Consider the following 19,218-nt stretch of genomic DNA (forward strand, 5'->3'; position numbering starts at 1 on the left):
ACATCTCTATACTTTGAGGGGAGAGAGGGGATGTCTTCTTCCTTTTACATGACAAAATTTTCAACACTAGTTGTGTGCTATAGAAAAGATATACCTGTTTATGAGCTCAGATAATTATGACATTTTCAGATGATACAGGAGCACATAAACCTGCAGCCAACCCATGGGGCATTCCTGGAACTTTAAGTACTCATTGCACAACCTTGGACTCAATTTAAATGCACACAGTGAAGATTTGCAAAGGTGCATGGGTGTTCTGTGTGTAGCTCACATTTGGACTAGGACCTGCCATCCTCTTTTTGATTTTTATGAGATCTCAGTTTCTGTACAGAAGGACAAAGGAACCAATTAAATTTTTGTAGTAATGATGAGTGGATTTCTATGTACTGCATACATCTGATTTAGATAATTTTGGGAGTGTATTTTATGTGCTCATTATCCTAAAATTACCTCATGGAAAAAAATCTGAACACATTTTTATGAGAGGAAAGCAGTAAAATCTTTTCAGATATCTTCTCTGAATTTCAAATATAAGGGGTCTCTCAGGAGAAAATGTGAAAATTTTTTCAGGATAAGAAAACTCAGAAATAATATTAAAGATGGGTGTGTTGCCAAAACAAAGTGAATCAGAAAGCTGCCTACAAAACAGTGGATGAATTATATGAGTCAGAGATGTGAAGTGAAACAGAAAAAGAAGTTTCTGCTTTATAAACAAGAGAGGTTTGGAGTGGGATGTCACAAGTTTCAAACAGCAGGATATCTTCCCAAGCAGCTGTTGAGGTAAAAACTGAAGAAAGCCACGCAACGTAGAAGATGATGTGGAGGCATTCACTTTCTACATATCAGCCAATCTGCAAGTGTTTGGATAATCAACAGTTATCTTTCTTTCACTTTACTCAAGTTTAGAAAATGCATGTAATAGAATTTTTTTCTATGTTTAATTTAGCTAAAAGTACAAAAAAACACTTTTTTTTTCTTTTTATTTTTACATCAAACCTGTAGTCTCACATGTAAATTGTCCTATTGACCTCTTTATGAACTTTTGTACAGGAGTGTATTTCAGTAGCAAGTAGCTCAAAATGTATCTTTGTTTTAAACAATGATGTCTAATTTTTTCTCTCCAGGAAAGTTCACATTACAAAGACCACCTTAGAGTGCCTAAATGGGGACTATGAGGTAGAACCAGGATATGGTCATGAAAGGAATAGTTTCTTGAAGAAGCATAATATTGAAACTTATTTTATTGTGCCATCCCATCGTAGGAAGGTAAGCTTATTCAGTGATACATGTTCATAATTTAAAAACTGTTCTGTGCTATTCTGAAAGCAGAGTCAGTGCTAGGTTGGTTTCGTTTTGCTTTTTATTTTCTGAAAGCTCTTCAAACACTCTTGAAGGCCCAGCAGTGCAATGGTAACATTCTGTCTCAGCATGTGGTGAGGTGGTGACAGTGGTTTTCCAACAAGTGCACACCTTTCCTCCTCAACCAATTACTGAGACCAGCCTTTTGTTCTACTGAAAAATGTTTCTTGTGACCTGAGCAGGAGTCTTGAAAGCCCATAACTATTGTTTAAACACATTCAATTTGGTAAGCCTTTTCTACATCAGATGAGGCTTATCTTTGAAATTATCTATCATAACATGCTTAACAGGCCAAGATAAACTTTATTGCTTTTTATCTCAGACAGAGAATTTAGGATACAGATTTTTGCAACCTTATCTTCTGAAACTCTGTGCAAATAAGTTTAATTTAGGGATTTTAACCTTCAAGGGGAAAATTAATACCCAATTCTGAAAGTACTGGTCAGGTTTTAAAGTGATGTCTTTATACACACTAGGTTTTTAAGCTGTAAAAATTCCATATTTGAGGGTTTTAGCCATCAAGTGTCTGAGAAAAACATAACCACATAGAAACAGGTCATCTTGAATTTCACATCTGCTGTCAGTTTTTTGGTCTTAATTTGATGACTCTGTAAGTTTTTATGGCAATCTTGGGAGTCCAGTCACCAGGGTAATTTGATTCTGGGATTGAAAATCCTGTTGTTTTATTCTGGAAAGGCTCCTGCAAGAGTGATTTTATGTGCTTCCTCTAAAGCATCTTCTTATTAGAGAGATGGAATTTTCTCATCCACTGTGAAAATCATGCAATTTCACGTTTTGTTCCTCTGGTATATATGATTAAATTCAGTTTTAGATAATATGAAAGAAAACAGGTGAAAAAAAACCAGTGGGTTAAATTCTGTTTTGACAGTCAGTAAGAGTGGTTTTTGGGGGCTTTCTTAAAATCAGGACTAGCATTTTTTAGGAAATCAGTATTTCCTAAATTCATCAATCCCAGTAAGGAAGAAAATGCAAGGAAGTTTATTTAATGTAGGTGTGTTGCTTATTGCTGCTAGAATGTTTGTCTTGGTTTCCACTCCTTCAGCATTATGTACAATATCATTTTTATGTTATAATGTATCAGGTTTCACTTCATATTGAGGAAATAATAGAGAAATTTCAGGAAATTGTTCCATAAATTGGTACAAAAAGATAAGCAGAGACAAAAGGGAATTATTGTGACTTTTACACAGAGAAACTGTGTTGTGTCAATTCTGCTATAAAAACCAGTGACTGAGGAACAGAAGCTTGACAATCACATATGGAAGGAAGCCAGGTCAATGCATGCTTAATGTGCAAGAGTGAGAGTGTACTGCTGTGAGAGCACACATTTCTTTGTCTTTGCAAGATTGCTGAGAAACTACTGGTGATTTCTGAGAAAGGACTGCTCAGTTTGTCATCAGCTACATAAACCCAAATGCCACCTTACCCATGGGTGTCACTGATGAGTCTGGAAATGGCAGATGCTGCTCTACAGCTTGACTAACAGTAGCTCCCCAGCACGCATCAGTGGCGTGTCAGCCAAGAAAGAAACACTTCATGAATTTTGCTGGTGTTGCCTGGTTCCCCACTGGGCTCTCAGGTCAATCAGCATGCCACTTTGCTGTTTGTCACAGTCCATCACCTCTGTCCCCAGCCTTCGTATGCTTGCATACTGATCACTGACCATGAGCTACATAATAGCATATTTGCCTTCTCAATAAACACCTGCTGCTCCCTCCTACCCCAATTCATTCATTGCCTCTTCACAGACATAAAAATAGAAGGTTACCCATGAAGCACTGACAAGACAGAGCTTTACCTGGTGAATTCAGGTAAATCTTCTGGTTTAATGGTGCACTCCTTCCTCTTGAACCTCAGCAGCTGAAATGCAGTTTTTATTCTTTATATATCATCACTGACAGTAACATGAGCTGACTCAGGCAGGTATGATACCAAGTGGAATGAAGATCAATGTTACGAGCAACAGATGATCAAGCATAAAATAACAAAAATAAGACCACTTGGAGTTGTGTTAAAAATTATTTGTTTAGAAGGCACATGCCCCACATTCTTCTATATTTGGTCTGACTGGAGAATTTTTCATCACTGTCACTCTAGCCAAGAATGATAATAACAGTGTAAGATGACTCATTCATGTACCAGTTACATTGTAAATATGAAGAAATTATAAATTATTCCCGTTTTTTAAATCTTCTGTTGAATCAGCTAACCTTTGTGATTTGCTTCCTGGTTTAATGTGAGAACACCTCTAAGCAGCCACTGAAGGAATACATTTATTTTTGGTTTGTTACAGTTTTTGTTTTGGTAGAGAATATATTAGTCTATAATTATCCATTAATCTATGCAGTCAACAGCTTATTGTCCGTCTGGAGACCAGTGAAAAGTGTGTCCCACAGAGGTCAATATGGTTCAGCATCCTTGTCTATGACACAGACAGTGCACCTCCAGCAAGTTTGCTGATGACACCAAGCTGTGTAGTACAGTCAACATGCTGGAAAGAGGGAATGCCATCTATAGGGACCTGGACATGCCTGAGAGGTGGGGCTGTGTGAACCTCATGAAGCTCATAAAGACAGTGACAGCTGGGTCAGGGCAATCTTAGGTACACCTACAGATCAAGAACTGAATGAGAATACCCTATGGATAAGAACTTGGGAGTGATGGTTGATGAAAATCCAGCATGAGCTGGCAGTTTGCACTCACAGCCCAGAAAGCCAACAGTGTCCTGGGCTGCCTCAAGAGGAGAGTAGCTAGCAGGCTGAAGGAGATGATTCTGCCTCTCTGCTCTGTAAAACCCCACCTGGAGTACTGTGTACAGTTTTGGTACCCCCACCATAAGCACAAGGAACTGTTGGAACAAGTCCAAAGGAGGACCATAAAGTTGACAAGAGGACTAGAGCACCTCCCCTACAAATACAGGTTGAGAAAATTGAGGCTCTTCAGCCTGGGGAAGAGAAGGTTGTGTGGAGACCTCACAGCAATTTCCAGTATCTGAAGGGGGCCTACAGGGAAGCCAGAGAGAGACTTGCACAGGAGCTGTAGCGATAGGACAAGAAGTAATGACTTCCAACTGAGAGTTGGTTAGGTTAGTTAGAAAGAAATTCTTTACTGTGAGGGTGGAACAGGAACCTGGAACAGGTTGCTCACAGAATCTGTGGATGCCCCAAGCCTGAGAGTGTAAAAGGCCAGGTTGGATGGGGCTTTACAAACCTGGTCTAGTAGAAGGAGTTTGGAACTAGATGATCTTTATGGTCCCTTGCAACCCAAACCATTTTATAGTTCCATTACTAATTATTATTATTATTATTATTATTATTATTATTATTATTATTATTATGTAATATGTATGCATAACTGCCTGGATTACATTCAGCTCCTAAACACAAATAATTAATCTGATTTCCAAAGGCAATCTTTTTTAATTAAAAGAATTTTTTTGCTGACTGTCATAAGTTAAAAACTTATGCAAATGTGCTTTTTTAATACAATGTGTTCCCCAGCACATACCCTGATGAAGTTACTAGTTTTTTAAAAGCCATCACATTTCTCTTAAGTAAAGTTTGATTATATCTTCTTGATATTTGATATTGATATTAATACTTACAGTCACATAACCAAAATACTGCCCTGAGAGAAAATTTTAAAATTTTGATTTATGTAAGTAGACACAAATCTGACCATACTGATTCATGACCAATGAATGTCTTGGCCTTTTACAGGAGATTTGATCCAGATAGAAAAACAGGTATATTTCTGCTTAATATATAAAATTTAATGTATTAAATATTCACGAGATTCATACTCTATGCTTTAGGAACATGATCATTCTCTTAGTTTCAAAAAATTCTAATTTTGTGAAGTACAGTAAATATTACTTTATATGGATTTTATTTCAAGGAAAAAAAAAAATCTAGGCCATATCTCTTAATCTCAGAACCCCTTACAAGAACTTTATTGCTCTTCTTAGACCAGCTAAATAACTTTTTCTACTAATGATTTCTTGGTAACCCACCTAACTTACCCTGTTACAACTTTCAAATTGCTTGCCCAAAATTTCATTTATTTTAATTTAACTTTTTTTAATAGAGTGTATCTGTTTTTCATCAGAATCCTTTGTTCATTCATTGTCAGAACTGACATTAGTCAAAGTATCTTTGCCTCAGTTTTCCTACTGGCTTAGCTGACTCCCAGAAGCACAGCAGAGGCAGGGGCCTTACCTGGACTGTCTGCTACACTTCGTTGGTTGCTCTAGAAAGTCTGACTCTCCTGAGGTAAAACAGCTCTAAGGTTTGTGTCCAACCTCAATGACATCTAAGTGGTTTTTTACTTGGCCTCACTTCCTTGTATTTATTGCAGCAATTCACTCTGTGGTGGCACCTCTCTAGTTTTGAAAGGACTCATTATTTCACCCGCAGAGAAAACAGCCCAGCACAGCCAATTAACTAAAATTCCTAAAGGTACTTCTACAGATAGCCGAGCAGTGATGAGAAGTGCTCAACTTTTCATGATGGGAAAGATTTCTCAGAATGAGTTAGATTTTGCCTTTACAGAAGTTGGCCTGCCATCACTGTTACCCATTGCCAGCTTTAAGGGAACCTGCCCCATGGTGTAACTTTGCTGGTTCCAGAGACAAAGCAAAGACAAAAAGTGCTGTGTACCATTAACAGCAATAGAGCTGTGCCCAGGAATGGAGGCCATAGGGTGCAAAATTCATAGGGAAGCACTATTGATACAACTTACAAATTATTCCTGTATATTCATAGTGTCTCTTGAGGTGTCTCAGTCCACCTCAAACATAATCAATAATTACCTTCCAATAGATTGCAAATCACCATCTGCAAAATTTCTTTTAATGTGCTGGTTGAGTTACTCACCAATGGGGTGTTCAAATATATCAGTTATCTTTTATTTGTGGCTGTGTAAATCACAAGCTATCTGCAGCTAATATTTGAATAGCAAGGAAAGATGCACAGTCATGAAAAATCCATGAAAGTGAGTACGGTATCTGTCCTTTGGAATCTAGCTGTTTCTCTGAAGAGACCGACATTTCTCTTTCCTACCTTACCATGTACATACAAAGCCATGCCAAGCAGTCTCAGAAAATTCTCTCTGTGGCTTGGATAGCCCTTCTTTCTTGTCTGAAGTCTCTAACCAATACTATGACCATTCTGAAAATCCAGGTAAATCCAAGTGTTTTTTTCTGAATCCTTATTTAGTTATCCAGCCAGAGAGAAGTGGATGCTGGTTAGAGGTATGGTGCTCTGTGTCCTAACAGGTTTACTGTGTTGAATCATGCTCTAAACATCCAATGCAGATGGCTAAATCCACAGTTTTATTTTTGCCCAAAAACATTCCTAGGAAAAAAAACCAAAAAACAAAAAACAAAAAAAAACAAGGGGACCAAGTAGTTTATTTCAAAAGAAAATTTAAAGCAATGTTTGAGGAAGAGGAAACTACTATTTTCAGTCTTTTGAATTTCAGGAAAAATTAGCTGAAAGATTGATGACTCTTAATAAGCAAATGCAGCTTAGGAGCATCCTTTGTAAAATTCTATTTAAAATGTAAAAACTCTTGAAATGTCAGAATTATCTAGAGCAATTATCTACACTACACACCTGTGGCATATTTTATTTTCAACTGTAGATGGATTTCCAGCTCAAAAGGTTGATCACATTTTCTCTGACTCATGATCAACCAGGGAGTTCAACAACTTGAGATTCACACAGAATCACACAGAATCAGCTAGGCTAGAAAAGACCTCTGAGATCATCAAGTCCAACCTATGACCATCATCTCAACTACACCATGGCACTGAGTGCTACATCCAGCCTTAAACACCTCCAGGGAGGGTGACCCCACCACTTCTCTGGGCACCCCACTCCAATGCCCACTCACCCTTTCTGTATTTGTTCTAACTTGCATGCCACAGCTGCAAGGAAAGTGGCAAAGGCTGTCACGTCACTTTAATAGTAGTTTCATCTAGCATAAACTGATGAGATTTTAAATATCCATCATAGCAGTCCTATTACCATGGAGTAACAGGAAAAGAAACAAAATTTTAATCACTCTTCTTGAAAAGGCACTATTTTTGTCTTGGAGTACATCCTTCTTTACTGATAACCGATATAGTTTTGTCGCATGGAGCAGATTATTTGCCTTCTGTATTATAATAAATTGCTAGGTTCTATATCTTTCCATCACCAGCCAACAGGTTTTGTCTGCTTATGTCTTCCCTGCAGCTGATTCAATTCTTTTCCCCCCAGCATGGAGTGAACATTATGCAATATAGGAGAGAGAAAACAACATAGATTCATGTTGACTTCTTTGCTTTGTATAGATGAAATACTTAGTAACTATGTGTACTTGTCTTTTCATTTTATTGTTAATTTACTGTTAGCAACTGGAATGTTTCACAAGTAGAAGTGCTTTGGGGGTGCTTTCTATCATGCCTTAATAGTACTCTAATTGAACTTTCAACAGTGAAAGAATTTTATGCCTATAATCCATATATTACTAGGAGGTTTAAGTAGAAATTTTTTTTATTTTGTCTGACCTGATTAAAAGAAGAAAAAGAAAGCTACAGAAGGAAGTACTTGAGTGATACCGTAGGTCTAAAATTGCTGCACCTAATCTCTTTAATTTATTATTTCCATTCAAAATGAAGTATTTGTGGGAAATTTCTTTCTCTGCAAAATTAATTTGATTTAATCATTCTGGTTATGTCTGGTGGAACATACAACACTGTTCTCATATTGGCTTCTTTTTCCAATCATGTAAAATTTGTGTTTTCCACAGAGCACTTATGACTCAGTAAATCCACCTGTGTGCCTAACAGATCCCTAAGATTTTTTTGGTGTCTGACTTTTCTAAAAACATTCTGTTTACTTTGTTTCAAGGAAGTTTTCATAATTCTTGTAAGTTGTGAATTTTCCAGACAAATAGATCCTGGTGATATTTTTGCTTAGGTGACTGTGTGCTTACCAGCCCCTATGGAGTGCTAGAGCTCTGGCTCTTAAACTGCAAGTAGTGGCAGAAAAAGACAGCTTCCCATTTAATGCAGGGGATGTAAAAACTTTACCCACTATTCATAAAATATGCTTTCCTTTATTAGCACATTGGAAGCAAAAATGTATTTGACAAAATTCTTCTAATTTGAAATGCCACACATTAGACATCTGAGTCCATGTCTGGGCACACATTGAAGATTTCTTCCTTCAAACTGACAGCTACCTGTAGCTGCCACTGCTACCATGACTTTGAGAGTCCAGGGGAGGTCTTTCCACTCAACAGGTCATAGCTTCTTCTGAGGAATTTAACTAGAGATCTGAATGCATAATTCAGGTGTTTCAGATTTTAACACCCTAGATATACCTTAGCAGACGCAATTTAACAGATGGGCACACAGGCTTTTAGTGGAAGCTCTAGCTTGTATCTGGGCTGTTGTGTGCCTTTGCATTGCCCAGGTTGTTGGAATATACAAACCCAGACACTGGAAATAAATTGCTGGTGTTACTACCCAGCGAACACAAACAGAAGAACGATGTCTGTGTTGCAGAGTGTATTGCTCTACATCCTTAGGATTGCTCCTGCAGCAGCTAAGAAGCTGCTAGTGCATCATCATCAGTGTGAAAGCCTGCAATTTGGGCTGTCACTGATAGAATTAGTTGTGTGCTCTAATATCATTCTCACTTTTTCTTCCTCCATAAATGTGGAATCTGTACAAGGAAAGATGTAGGGCACTGGTATAAGATTTTTCTCTGTTGTCGATCTCCTAGACATTGGTTTAGTCTTTACAACTACTAAAAACTTTTTCTACATCTGTGTCAAGAAATTAGTCACACTATTCTGAATTTTAGAGACTTCTGCCTTAGTCTGACAGAAGTTGTATTTTTTTGGTAAAACCCCTAATATATTTTTCTATTGGATAGCTGAGGTGTGATAAGTAAAATGTATCATAAGGGCAGTAGAAAAGGATAGAAAAACAAATGTCTGACAATGTTAACTGTAAGAAGAAAAAAAAAAAAAAAAAAGAAGTAAAAATTCCCTCATCTACCTTACGACAAAATGTCTTGAAGATAGTCATGGAGCAAATACTACCACCAAGAGACATTGTCCTGCCTGCCTGAAGATAGAAAACACAGACAGACATAGTGCTACAGGATTTATGGTTTCTGTAAATGTGTTTTAAATTACATTAGTATCTTATTTTCCTTGCTTCTTTATGCACTGAGGCTGAATATAGTCAGGGACATAACAGTCTGTTCACATTTCTGAGAATCTCAGATGAGCAACAGTTAAATACTTATCAGAATATTACATGACATTCAAACACTGGGGTGTTTTCCCAGGATTTGAATCAGTGCTTGTTTGTTTTCTGCATTCACAAAGCTGTCCTGGATGCTTCCACAGTGCTCTGTTAGAAAAGTCTAGCTCTTAACCTTATTTGTCAGCTGTGTTGAAGCAAACAACCAACCTTTCCTGAAATTATGAGCTAAATGAAAAGTGAACAGAATTAGAGATTATGCCAAAGGTCAAAAAGACATGAGAAAGTAAAATGCATTGGAAAAATCAACTGGAATGGGAATGCTGCAGTCCAGCTTTCCTGTAATGCTAGCCTGGAGCAAAATCAGAGGGAATAACTGCGTGAAAGACACTGGTGTTGAGTTTTTCATTTGGAGAGGGTTTTAAAGTCTGTTTTAATAGACTGTTTTGCATTTCCTGACTTTATCATAGACTGCAGTATCAGAGAGTATCAGAGAGCAGTAGTTGGGATTACTTAAATATTTCACTGAGTTTACTGTGTCAAAAGTATTGTTCTGCTGTACAAGCAAGAATAAAAACGGGATAAAAGGGATATGATTTGTGAGATGAAGGTGAGAGAGAATTCCTTTTTTTTATTTTTGATATTGTGTATATATAGTAGTAGAATGAAAAATCCTCAGTCCTAGTACAGAATCTACATGTTCTGAAACCACTAACTTAAAAAAAAAAAACTAAAACAAACCAACTAAAAACACCCTCAACCAATCAACCAGAATAATAAATAAAATTATACGGATCTGTTGAGAACTGTCAGTGTGTCCAGCTTGTGTGTATGCAGTGAATTCTTCAACCATGAAGAACAGTAGCTACACAGTAGGTGTGTTCACAAATATTCATAGCATTGCATGTTAGCTGAATTTGGATGGGGCCTTTGGAGGTCAAGAGGTTGACCTTGCTCAAAGCAGGGCTGGCTTTGCAGTTAGATCCACCTTTGAGTAAGTGCTGAGTGTTTCCCTGACTGGCAGCCTCTGGAGGCATGATCATCCTCACAGCTAAACTTCTTTGTATCAAATAGGAATTTCCCTTGATATTCATTGCCTCTTGTGGTTTTTTCTGAGTACTAGTCAGGGTTATTCTAGCTCTCTCTTCTCTGCATCTACTACTTAAGTGGTCAAAGACAGCAAGCTGTTCCCTCATTAGCCTTCTTCCAGCTAAATGAACTAAATTCCCTCAGGTTCTTCTTGTATGTCATACACTTGAGGACCCCACTTGTTTTGGTGAACCTTTGCTAACCTCATTCCAGTTTGTCATTGTTTTTCTTTATCAGAGATCTCACACTACTCCATTTTTTTCAGTGACTTGAGCTGAAATTTTTACTGAACTCTGAAACAGCTGGAAAAATTCACTGTATTTCCAACACATAAAGGGTGTATACTGTTGATATATTATCTGCCTGTAAGATTTCTAAACAGAAAAGGAACCTATTGATGGTAAGAGCTAAAAATATTCTACATACTGATTTGAAGATAAAGTCAGGAAACTGAATGAAAGCATGTGGCTGGAGAAAAGTCATGTTGGTGGCAGGGCCACAGTCTGAAGTGGAGTCCATTCCAAGTTTTCAAGTTGCAGGTTGTACTCAGAAACACATCTATTATAAGAAGGTTGCATGGAGGAAAGTCTAAATTCTTCTCTATTTATAGGACTCCAAATCCTTGTAGGGGGATATAGTCATGTACATATGCTCACCTTCCACAATCATGCCTCCTTGGATCTTTCACTAGTAAGATGCTCTACCTGTTCTTTGCCACTCTTGCATCTATACTGTGGCATTTCCATAGTGAAGGCTGTCAGGAAGCTTTTGTAGGTCTCTGAACTTATTTATAATCATCATTTATCTAAAATCATCAAAATTGTTGACTTAATTAATGCAATGTCCACTCTCAATTTTGTTGTAGCAAAAGGTTGATAGAGAGACTTTGTAAAATATGTAGAACTTCTAGAAGGATTATGTAGACATTAAGAAGATTTGCAAGTCGAATAATTCTCCAAAGAGTATGTTTTAGCTGTTGGGAATTGTAGCTCATATGATCATATCTGCCATACTCAAGCCTAAAACCTATCCACGTGGTGTCCTTAGGAATACTTGAAGGATGTGAATATCCTTGTACAGTATCTTCTGTGCAATTCAGTGATAAGTCTTCTGCCAGAAATCCCTTAAAAGAAAGGGTTCATATTAGGAATCTCTTCACTCAGGCTATTGTAAAACTACCACTTACACAAGTAACAAGCACTAGATACACAAGTGTCCTTTTAGATTTCAGCTGCTGACCAAGCAGTGTAGTGAAGTGCAGTGATGCTAGCTAGCTTCAGTCAGTCTTCCAGTGTACGATAAAGCACCTAGGCACCTTTGCACATTTAAAGCCCATCACATGTTGAGAACATGTCTGCTAGGAAAAAAATAACAAGTGCAACATTGTGGTCATTATTGTGTTTCATAGCCAGAGTGTTACTGACTAAACAAGGTATTGAAAGTTCAAAATGTATAACTTTGATTTTCCAGAAAAATGCAAGTGCATGGCTGTATGTGTTAAACATAACAACAAGCCAATATGTGAGATGCCATTCAGAATATAATCAGTGTCATTTTCCCTGTCTATCTAAATTTAGTTGTCCAAGAAAACATGCAGTAAACAAATGCTTTCAGTTTTTATTTCATTCTTTGATCACTGAAGTGATGATGTAAACAGCTCTAGTAAATCATATTATTGTGAATAATGCAAACATCAAAATTTTCATTGTCATTTGTGGACTTTAAGACCATTTGAATAAAGTTTTTGGAGAGTGATTTGCTCTGTCTTTTGCACCTATGAAAACTAAGGACCATATCCTATATGCTTCTTTATTTTGTTGATCCAGAAGAAATTAATTTTACAAGCTTGAATTCCTATATTGAGGAGGCATGGAGTCCTGCCATGTTTCTCATTAACACTTTCCACATGCCAGAAGCATGAATAAGTTTGGTATAAATACTGATAGAATATCCTGAACTGAGAAAGCATCTGAGCATGTGCTAGGGCTTTACTGAAGTCAGCAGTAGTTAAATACATGCTTAAGAGTTAACCAAGAAAATATTTGTCTTTGCCTAGCTGGGAAAACTTGGTAAAAGGACTAGATTATGCTTAACCCTTTGAGAGTATTTCTCTGTGGTATACTCTATGGTATAACACTTCTTGCTTTGTAGAAATAAGATATGAGTTATAGCCTCAATGCCTCACACCCTCCTTTTATGGCATATATATATATCTTTAAAGGAAAAGTTATCCTCTTCAGATTTTAATGAACTTACCTATGGCTGAAACAACAAAATAAGGAAAGAAAACTGAAATTATATTTTTAACTTCAATTAATAAAAATGCCAATTACCTCCTTATTTTTCCTGTATTTTCAAAAATTTATTTTTATGTTAAAGAATATTCTATATAGAATACATAGAATAAGAATTATTATTATATATAGAATATATATAATAAGAATATAAAGAACAAATATTGCCTCTTCTATGAGTTTGTCATTAATGCACTTCTTTTATAGTCCACATTTCTAAGATAATAACAGTTCTCAAAATGTTAAGTATGAGTTTACATGAAGTCTGTTCAATAGGTTCTTTACATCTTGTGTTGAAGATGAAGTAATCTTCATTGCAAGTGTGAGATGTTTATCAAAAAGCGTTGCTTCTTGACTAGAATATTGTTTTGTTCTGACCAAATGCCTGCAAGTGTGTACGTCTGCATGGGAAATGCAATGTCTTGGTTATAAATATTATTTTTCTCACCAACAGATATTTCCTGGACTGATTCTCTCAGACATTAAGCCTGCCAAAAGAATGAAGTTCAAGACAGTCTGCTATCTGCTTGTGCAGCTCATGCACTGTCGCAAGATGTTCAAAGCGGAGATCCCTTTCTCCAACGTCATGACGTGTGAGGATGATGATAAGGTATTCCATGTGGGCCAAGTGAATTCTTTGGGCATCAATTCCAGGACTGCATCAAGCAGACCATCTTTGAGAGCATAGGGGGTGATGTTACTAACTGATAAAGAAGTTTATGGTGTTCCTGCTGGAGTTAGAACCATCTAATTCCCACAGTAAAGACAAAATTTAGTTATAAAAGGCCTCAAATTTGGAGATGCTATTGGAGAAGCCGGCATAGGTGTGCTATGTGGCTTCTATTAAGGGCTTTTTTTCACAGGAACTAGGCTTTCTGAGCCTGTTTCCATTCTTTTAAACAAATAATCTTTTGCATCTTTTGTCCATCCCCATCTGAAGCTGATGGTGGCAAATGGAAACCAACAAAATAATTTTGTTTCTCCAGATGGTTCTCTGAAATATGAAAGGCAACTGATTAACCAAAACCCCTCTTTGTCCATAATACAAATCTTAAACATAAAAGTCCCTAATACAAATATAAATTCCACTTTCTTGGATGCCAGGTAATTCCATAAGTCAAAATTGCCTTACATACTAGTGGCCTGGTTTGCTTCTTTTCTGTATACTAATCTACCTGTTAATTTATGGACAAAAACCATGAGAGGCGCTCATTCCATTTCCTTTGACAGCAGGTGGCAATATTACACAGGTCACTCCACCAGTGAGTGGTGGCATGTAAACATTGGAATCAGCAATTCAGCTTGACTGATTTCTTTACCTGTTTGGGTTTTTTTTTCCATTTATTGAAGACTCAGTCTAAATCTTACTTTCAGAAAGCATTCAAACTTTCATATTTTATTTTGTATATGTGCTTGTGTTTCCTCTGCAGGAAAAGGGGAGAAAAGTAAATTAGTTCATTTAAAACACAGTTTCAGTGTAGACTTTCAGAAACTCCAGATTTGATTTTGAAATTGGCCATGTACAAAGCCTTCCAATTTGGATTTATTGTTATCTTTGAGTATTTTAAAAAATAGCCCACACATTCTTTGAACCATATGCAATACTTTACAATGTATATTCTTGTGTATGTGTATGTATAAATATGGTAATATACACAGAAAATCTCCTTGTGGATTTGTTAGTGATCTGATGATTTTTTTTCATGCCAGAACATTAGCAGTAAAGTTCCACAATGCCATCAGTAATGGAAACAGTTGTTCTGGGCTTTTGTAACTTTTATGTACCACATCATGGATTTATATTATACTAATATAAATACACTGTGTTACAACATAGAGTTTTCAGTCCTCAAATCATGTAAAGTAAAACGAGTGAGGTCTTTACAGGCTTTGAAGCCAGTACATTTCTGAGAAACATAAATACTGGATCTTGATCATATGTATGACATGATATAATATACTGTGCAAAATAATAATAGAGATACAAATAAACATAGAGGTAATAATTATATGTAAGAAGCAGCTATTTTGATTAATAATAGAAACTTTAACCCTGTTTCAAAATGGCAGAATAGATAACATAATTTATTCCATATATCAGAATAACACCCATATTGATCTACCCTCATTTCAGGTCTTAATGCAAAGAAACATCTATTTAAATGCTGTTTTTCTCCTCCCTGTTGTTATGCTCTAGGCTTAAATTTGAATTGCAAAAAATCCTTGAAGATGTATTTCTGCTGCAACTAATGCAATATATATGCTAACTAATTGTACTTTATTGAGAGCAAAATAGTCTATTTCTGACAATATTCCTAAAAGCACTCAATTTTCCTACAAATTATTGATACAAATGTTTCTTCACGAAAACAAATTTCTCTCTGTTTAGAAACACTGAAAATGGTGGTTTGGCTGGCAATTTAAGATCTCTAATCAATGTATGTACCTAAGATTAGTTTTCATGTTGAAACAATTAGTTCTTTACACCACAGACAATGTAATCTTGATCTGATAGCTTGAAGGAAAATGTAGGCTTATAATTGTTTACTGCTTGTGTAACCTCCTCTCTACATACAAAGTCAGCAAAGCAAGGCTTGAAAAGTTAGCTTTGCTAGGGTCCATTTTTCTTCACAAACAGAAACTAAGGTATCAGTCAGCAGATAACCTTTCTCACTATTCCTAAGGATTTAGATATAATATACATATAAATTTTGTAAGCTAATGAACTGCTGTAGTTGACAATTTGTTCACTGATGAGGTATTCCTAATAATTTCTTGTGAAATAAAAAAGGAAACTGCCGTTCCTGCAAGATTATTTAGATAGTGATAACCATCTTTTTTGCCACCTGGATTAAAAGGATTTGCTGTGGTATAGCCTCTAGAATGGGCTATTTAGCACCGAGTGTCTGAAGAGAGAAATTTTGTTTTCTTCTTTAACACCTTTCTGACAGACTCTACTAACTGTATCCTGAGTAGACTTATTATTTCATAATGTTTTGAACTGTCTTGAACTCTGCAGATGCAGGATAAAAAATATTCCTTTGACTTTACAGAAATAGCAGAAGTTGCTGAGTTTTGTTGTCAAATCTCTTCTGGGAAGTAGGCTTGATGCCTGTCCAGTCATAGAACAGATACGTTCTAAACCATAATGATTTAGATTTAAGTGCCCTCAACTGAAGGTTGCCACCAGTGTGGCTGAGATGCTGCTCACGGTCTCCTGAGCACTCTCTGTGAAAAATGAGACAGCTTATCTAAAATCCCTTTCAGATATGCTCACTGGAAAGGACTATGAGTAATCATTTTGTAGTTGTGCTATCTCAGCCGTGGAGGAGCCATTTAGGCACAGGTTAGTTCTGATAATTTGTTGGATGGCTCCATCTGGATCTTCAAGCGCACTTGAGGCATTACTCAAGAGGTCTTAACAAGAGAGACAGTTGGGTGAGCTAAAGATAGCAATATTTGAGATGTCAGACCCTCTTAGTCACACATGGTCATTGTCCAAGACTTCAAGGTAAACTATTGTTTTGAAATATGTATTGTCACCTAGACAGTAGGACTTGTGTTATGAAGACTCTGGTTACCTTGTCTTCAAGATGTCCAGAGCTCCATGTCTTCTGTCAAGAAAACAAAGAAAAATAAAACCATTTTGCAAGGTAAAGTCACCCTGACTGGGAACAAACTGATTATTTCCTCAGTGGCAGAGGAGTGTCAGGGCCGTATGTGGAAAGAATTTCTAGAGTTTTCTCATTGGTTTAAATGATATCATGATTTCAGGCAAGGAATTTTAAAAAGGTGATATTCACACTGAGATAAGAACTCCGTCTTTTGTAGTTGCTCTGTTTAATGAATTCCACATCCTCTCTGTGAGCTTGAAGTAATATGAACAGCAATGAAAAATCTCACTGCTAATAAAATCTGTGCTTCTTTCTTCATCCATATTATAGAGGAGAGCATTAAGGACAGCCTCTGAAAAACTCAGGAATCGCTCCTCTTTTTCTAACAATATTGTATACAACACTCCGGGAACTCGAGTGAACAGATACATCAGCCGCTTGATAGAGGCCCGGCAAACTGAGTCTGAGATGGCTGACTTGAACTTCATTACCCTGAAGTATAAGCAAATTGAGCGTGAAAATAAAGTAAGGGGGTTTAAATTTATTTTTACAGATTTCACTAACCATAAGCAAAGTGGCATTGGGATTTTTGTTTGGGCTTCATGCAATGTTTAAATTCTACTCACTATGTTTAAATACTTCACTGGACTGTCTCTCAGTTAAGAGGGTGACATAGTCTCTACCTCCTATGGAAACACTTGAAGGAGATAAAAAGAAAGACTGGTATTGTCCTACTTGTCAGGATCCTACTCTGTGTTATATATCCTGTATTTTGGTATTTCTTTTGCCTCTCCAAACTGCCTGAGTCACTTGTAAAATGCAGTCTCATTGCAATGTGTCTGCCTACTCACTCCTCTGCTTTGGAGAGGTGTTAATGACAAGAAGATGCATAGGTAGCCTGATAAGCATTAATCCAGAAATTCTAGAAAATATTTTTAAAAACATTAAGTCTTTGGAAAAGGTTGCAATATTGCACCAGTGTGGCAGTACTGAAAGCAGGAAATTTACTCAGATGTACAAGCATGCATATCAGTTAACAATTGTTCCTACTTTGTAGGGTTGTGGTTTTTTTGTGAAATACAAATTAGTTGTATTTACAGCCTTTAGTTTGTGTGTTTGAAAAATCAAAAGTCATATGGTTTTGAATTCATTTGGCAGTAGCATTTATTTTTCCACTGTAAGTCACTATATAGTCTAAGTTTTCATGTCACTACTGTTTCAAGTTAGAGGGCTGTATTCTATATTGGATGCAAATTGGTTTTAAGCATAAATTTTGATTTCAAGTGTCCAAAGTATTTTATTACTTGGCTGTAACTTTTTTCTTTCAAAATAAAAAGCTTTCTGGTGTGAATTCTATTGAACTTTGGATCTTTCTGAGAAAATACTTTTGTGTTTCCACCCCTAGAAAGCTTCCTCTCATTAATACTGTAACTTAGTGGAATCAGGGACAGTAGATGCTCCAAAATGAGCCCATGTATCTCATCAGCAGCTGCCTCCAAGTCCAGCCACTAGTGTCCTGTCCTGGGCAGCTGAGGTGAGAGGAGTTCCTGAAAGCGGCACCAAAGGTGTTTGGCCTTTTATCATGATGAGTAAATAGAGGGAGGACCACCCCCTTCTGGTTCAAAGTGGCTGGGTTTTTTTCCTTGAAAAGATAAACTTATATCTGAGCCTAAACCAGTTTTGATTAGTTACAGAGTGAAAGAGAAGTCTGTCAAGGAAAATCTTGTGTAGACTTCCCTCATCTGTTTTTTTCAGTGTGAATTAAGCCATCATGTTTGTAACTAAGTAGGGGCTTGTTTTATTTTAGGATACAGCTCTTTCTCACTGAGAATGGACAAGTGTGGGTGTCTGGGTATATATAAAATATTTATTGTCTTCATTTCTTCCTTTCTTTAACAGTACCACCAGCTTCAGGATGAGTACTTCACCAGTGCTGTAGTTCTCTCACTAATTCTAGCTGCCTTATTTGGCCTTGTCTACCTTCTAATAATACCACAGTAAGTTTCTATCTTTCACCATCATAACTCAAAGTGGCACATCCTCAGACATCCTGCACAAGTCAAAAGTTAAAGTCTTTGGAATGGGAATGGGCACCTAGGTCTGTATCTTCTCACACAGGAGATTCTCTGTTAGTACACCCCCAGTCCAATTGTTATCTCTTTTATTTGTCCACAGAAAACACTTTTCATTATCTTTTTTTTTTTCTTTTGTAATAGTATGCACTTAGAGGAAAAAAATACATTTCAGATTTTATTTAAACTTTCAGTGGTTATTTTAAACTTATTTAAAGCATTTCTGCATTACAAAGGTGTTACTGCAGCTTTTCTAAATGTGTTTGTGCTAGTTTGGATTAAATATTTCAGGTATTGATAGCTACATAGATAAAACAATACAGAGTTTAATGGTAACAAAGCATTGAAAGTACTCATCCATCTGCATTGAGGCCTGCATTTATAGCCTTCATTGAAGATTTTGGAGTCAACACTATCCCTACGTAAACTGCCTAGTGCATATATTGGCTATGCACACATTACTTGCAGTCTGACCTTGACTGCGCTAAAGCAAACATAACCAAATT

General features: G+C 36.7%; 1 protein-coding gene across 1 annotated transcript in view; it reads left to right on the forward strand.

Annotated features, from left to right (window-relative positions):
- ADCY1 (adenylate cyclase 1) overlaps positions 1 to 19,218 on the forward strand; it is a 141,770-nt gene that overhangs the window by 94,553 nt on the left and 27,999 nt on the right. The window contains exons 7-10 of the mRNA XM_005525223.3: positions 1,125 to 1,266; positions 13,481 to 13,636; positions 16,971 to 17,165; positions 18,540 to 18,637. Of these exons, the coding sequence (XP_005525280.1) occupies positions 1,125 to 1,266; positions 13,481 to 13,636; positions 16,971 to 17,165; positions 18,540 to 18,637 (591 nt within the window). The remainder of the gene's footprint in view (positions 1 to 1,124; positions 1,267 to 13,480; positions 13,637 to 16,970; positions 17,166 to 18,539; positions 18,638 to 19,218) is intronic.

The sequence above is a fragment of the Pseudopodoces humilis genome, chromosome 1 (assembly GCF_049639895.1).
Source record: "Pseudopodoces humilis isolate 2021_Gansu_Grassland_sample_001 chromosome 1, ASM4963989v1, whole genome shotgun sequence".
Taxonomy (NCBI): Eukaryota; Metazoa; Chordata; class Aves; order Passeriformes; family Paridae; genus Pseudopodoces; species Pseudopodoces humilis.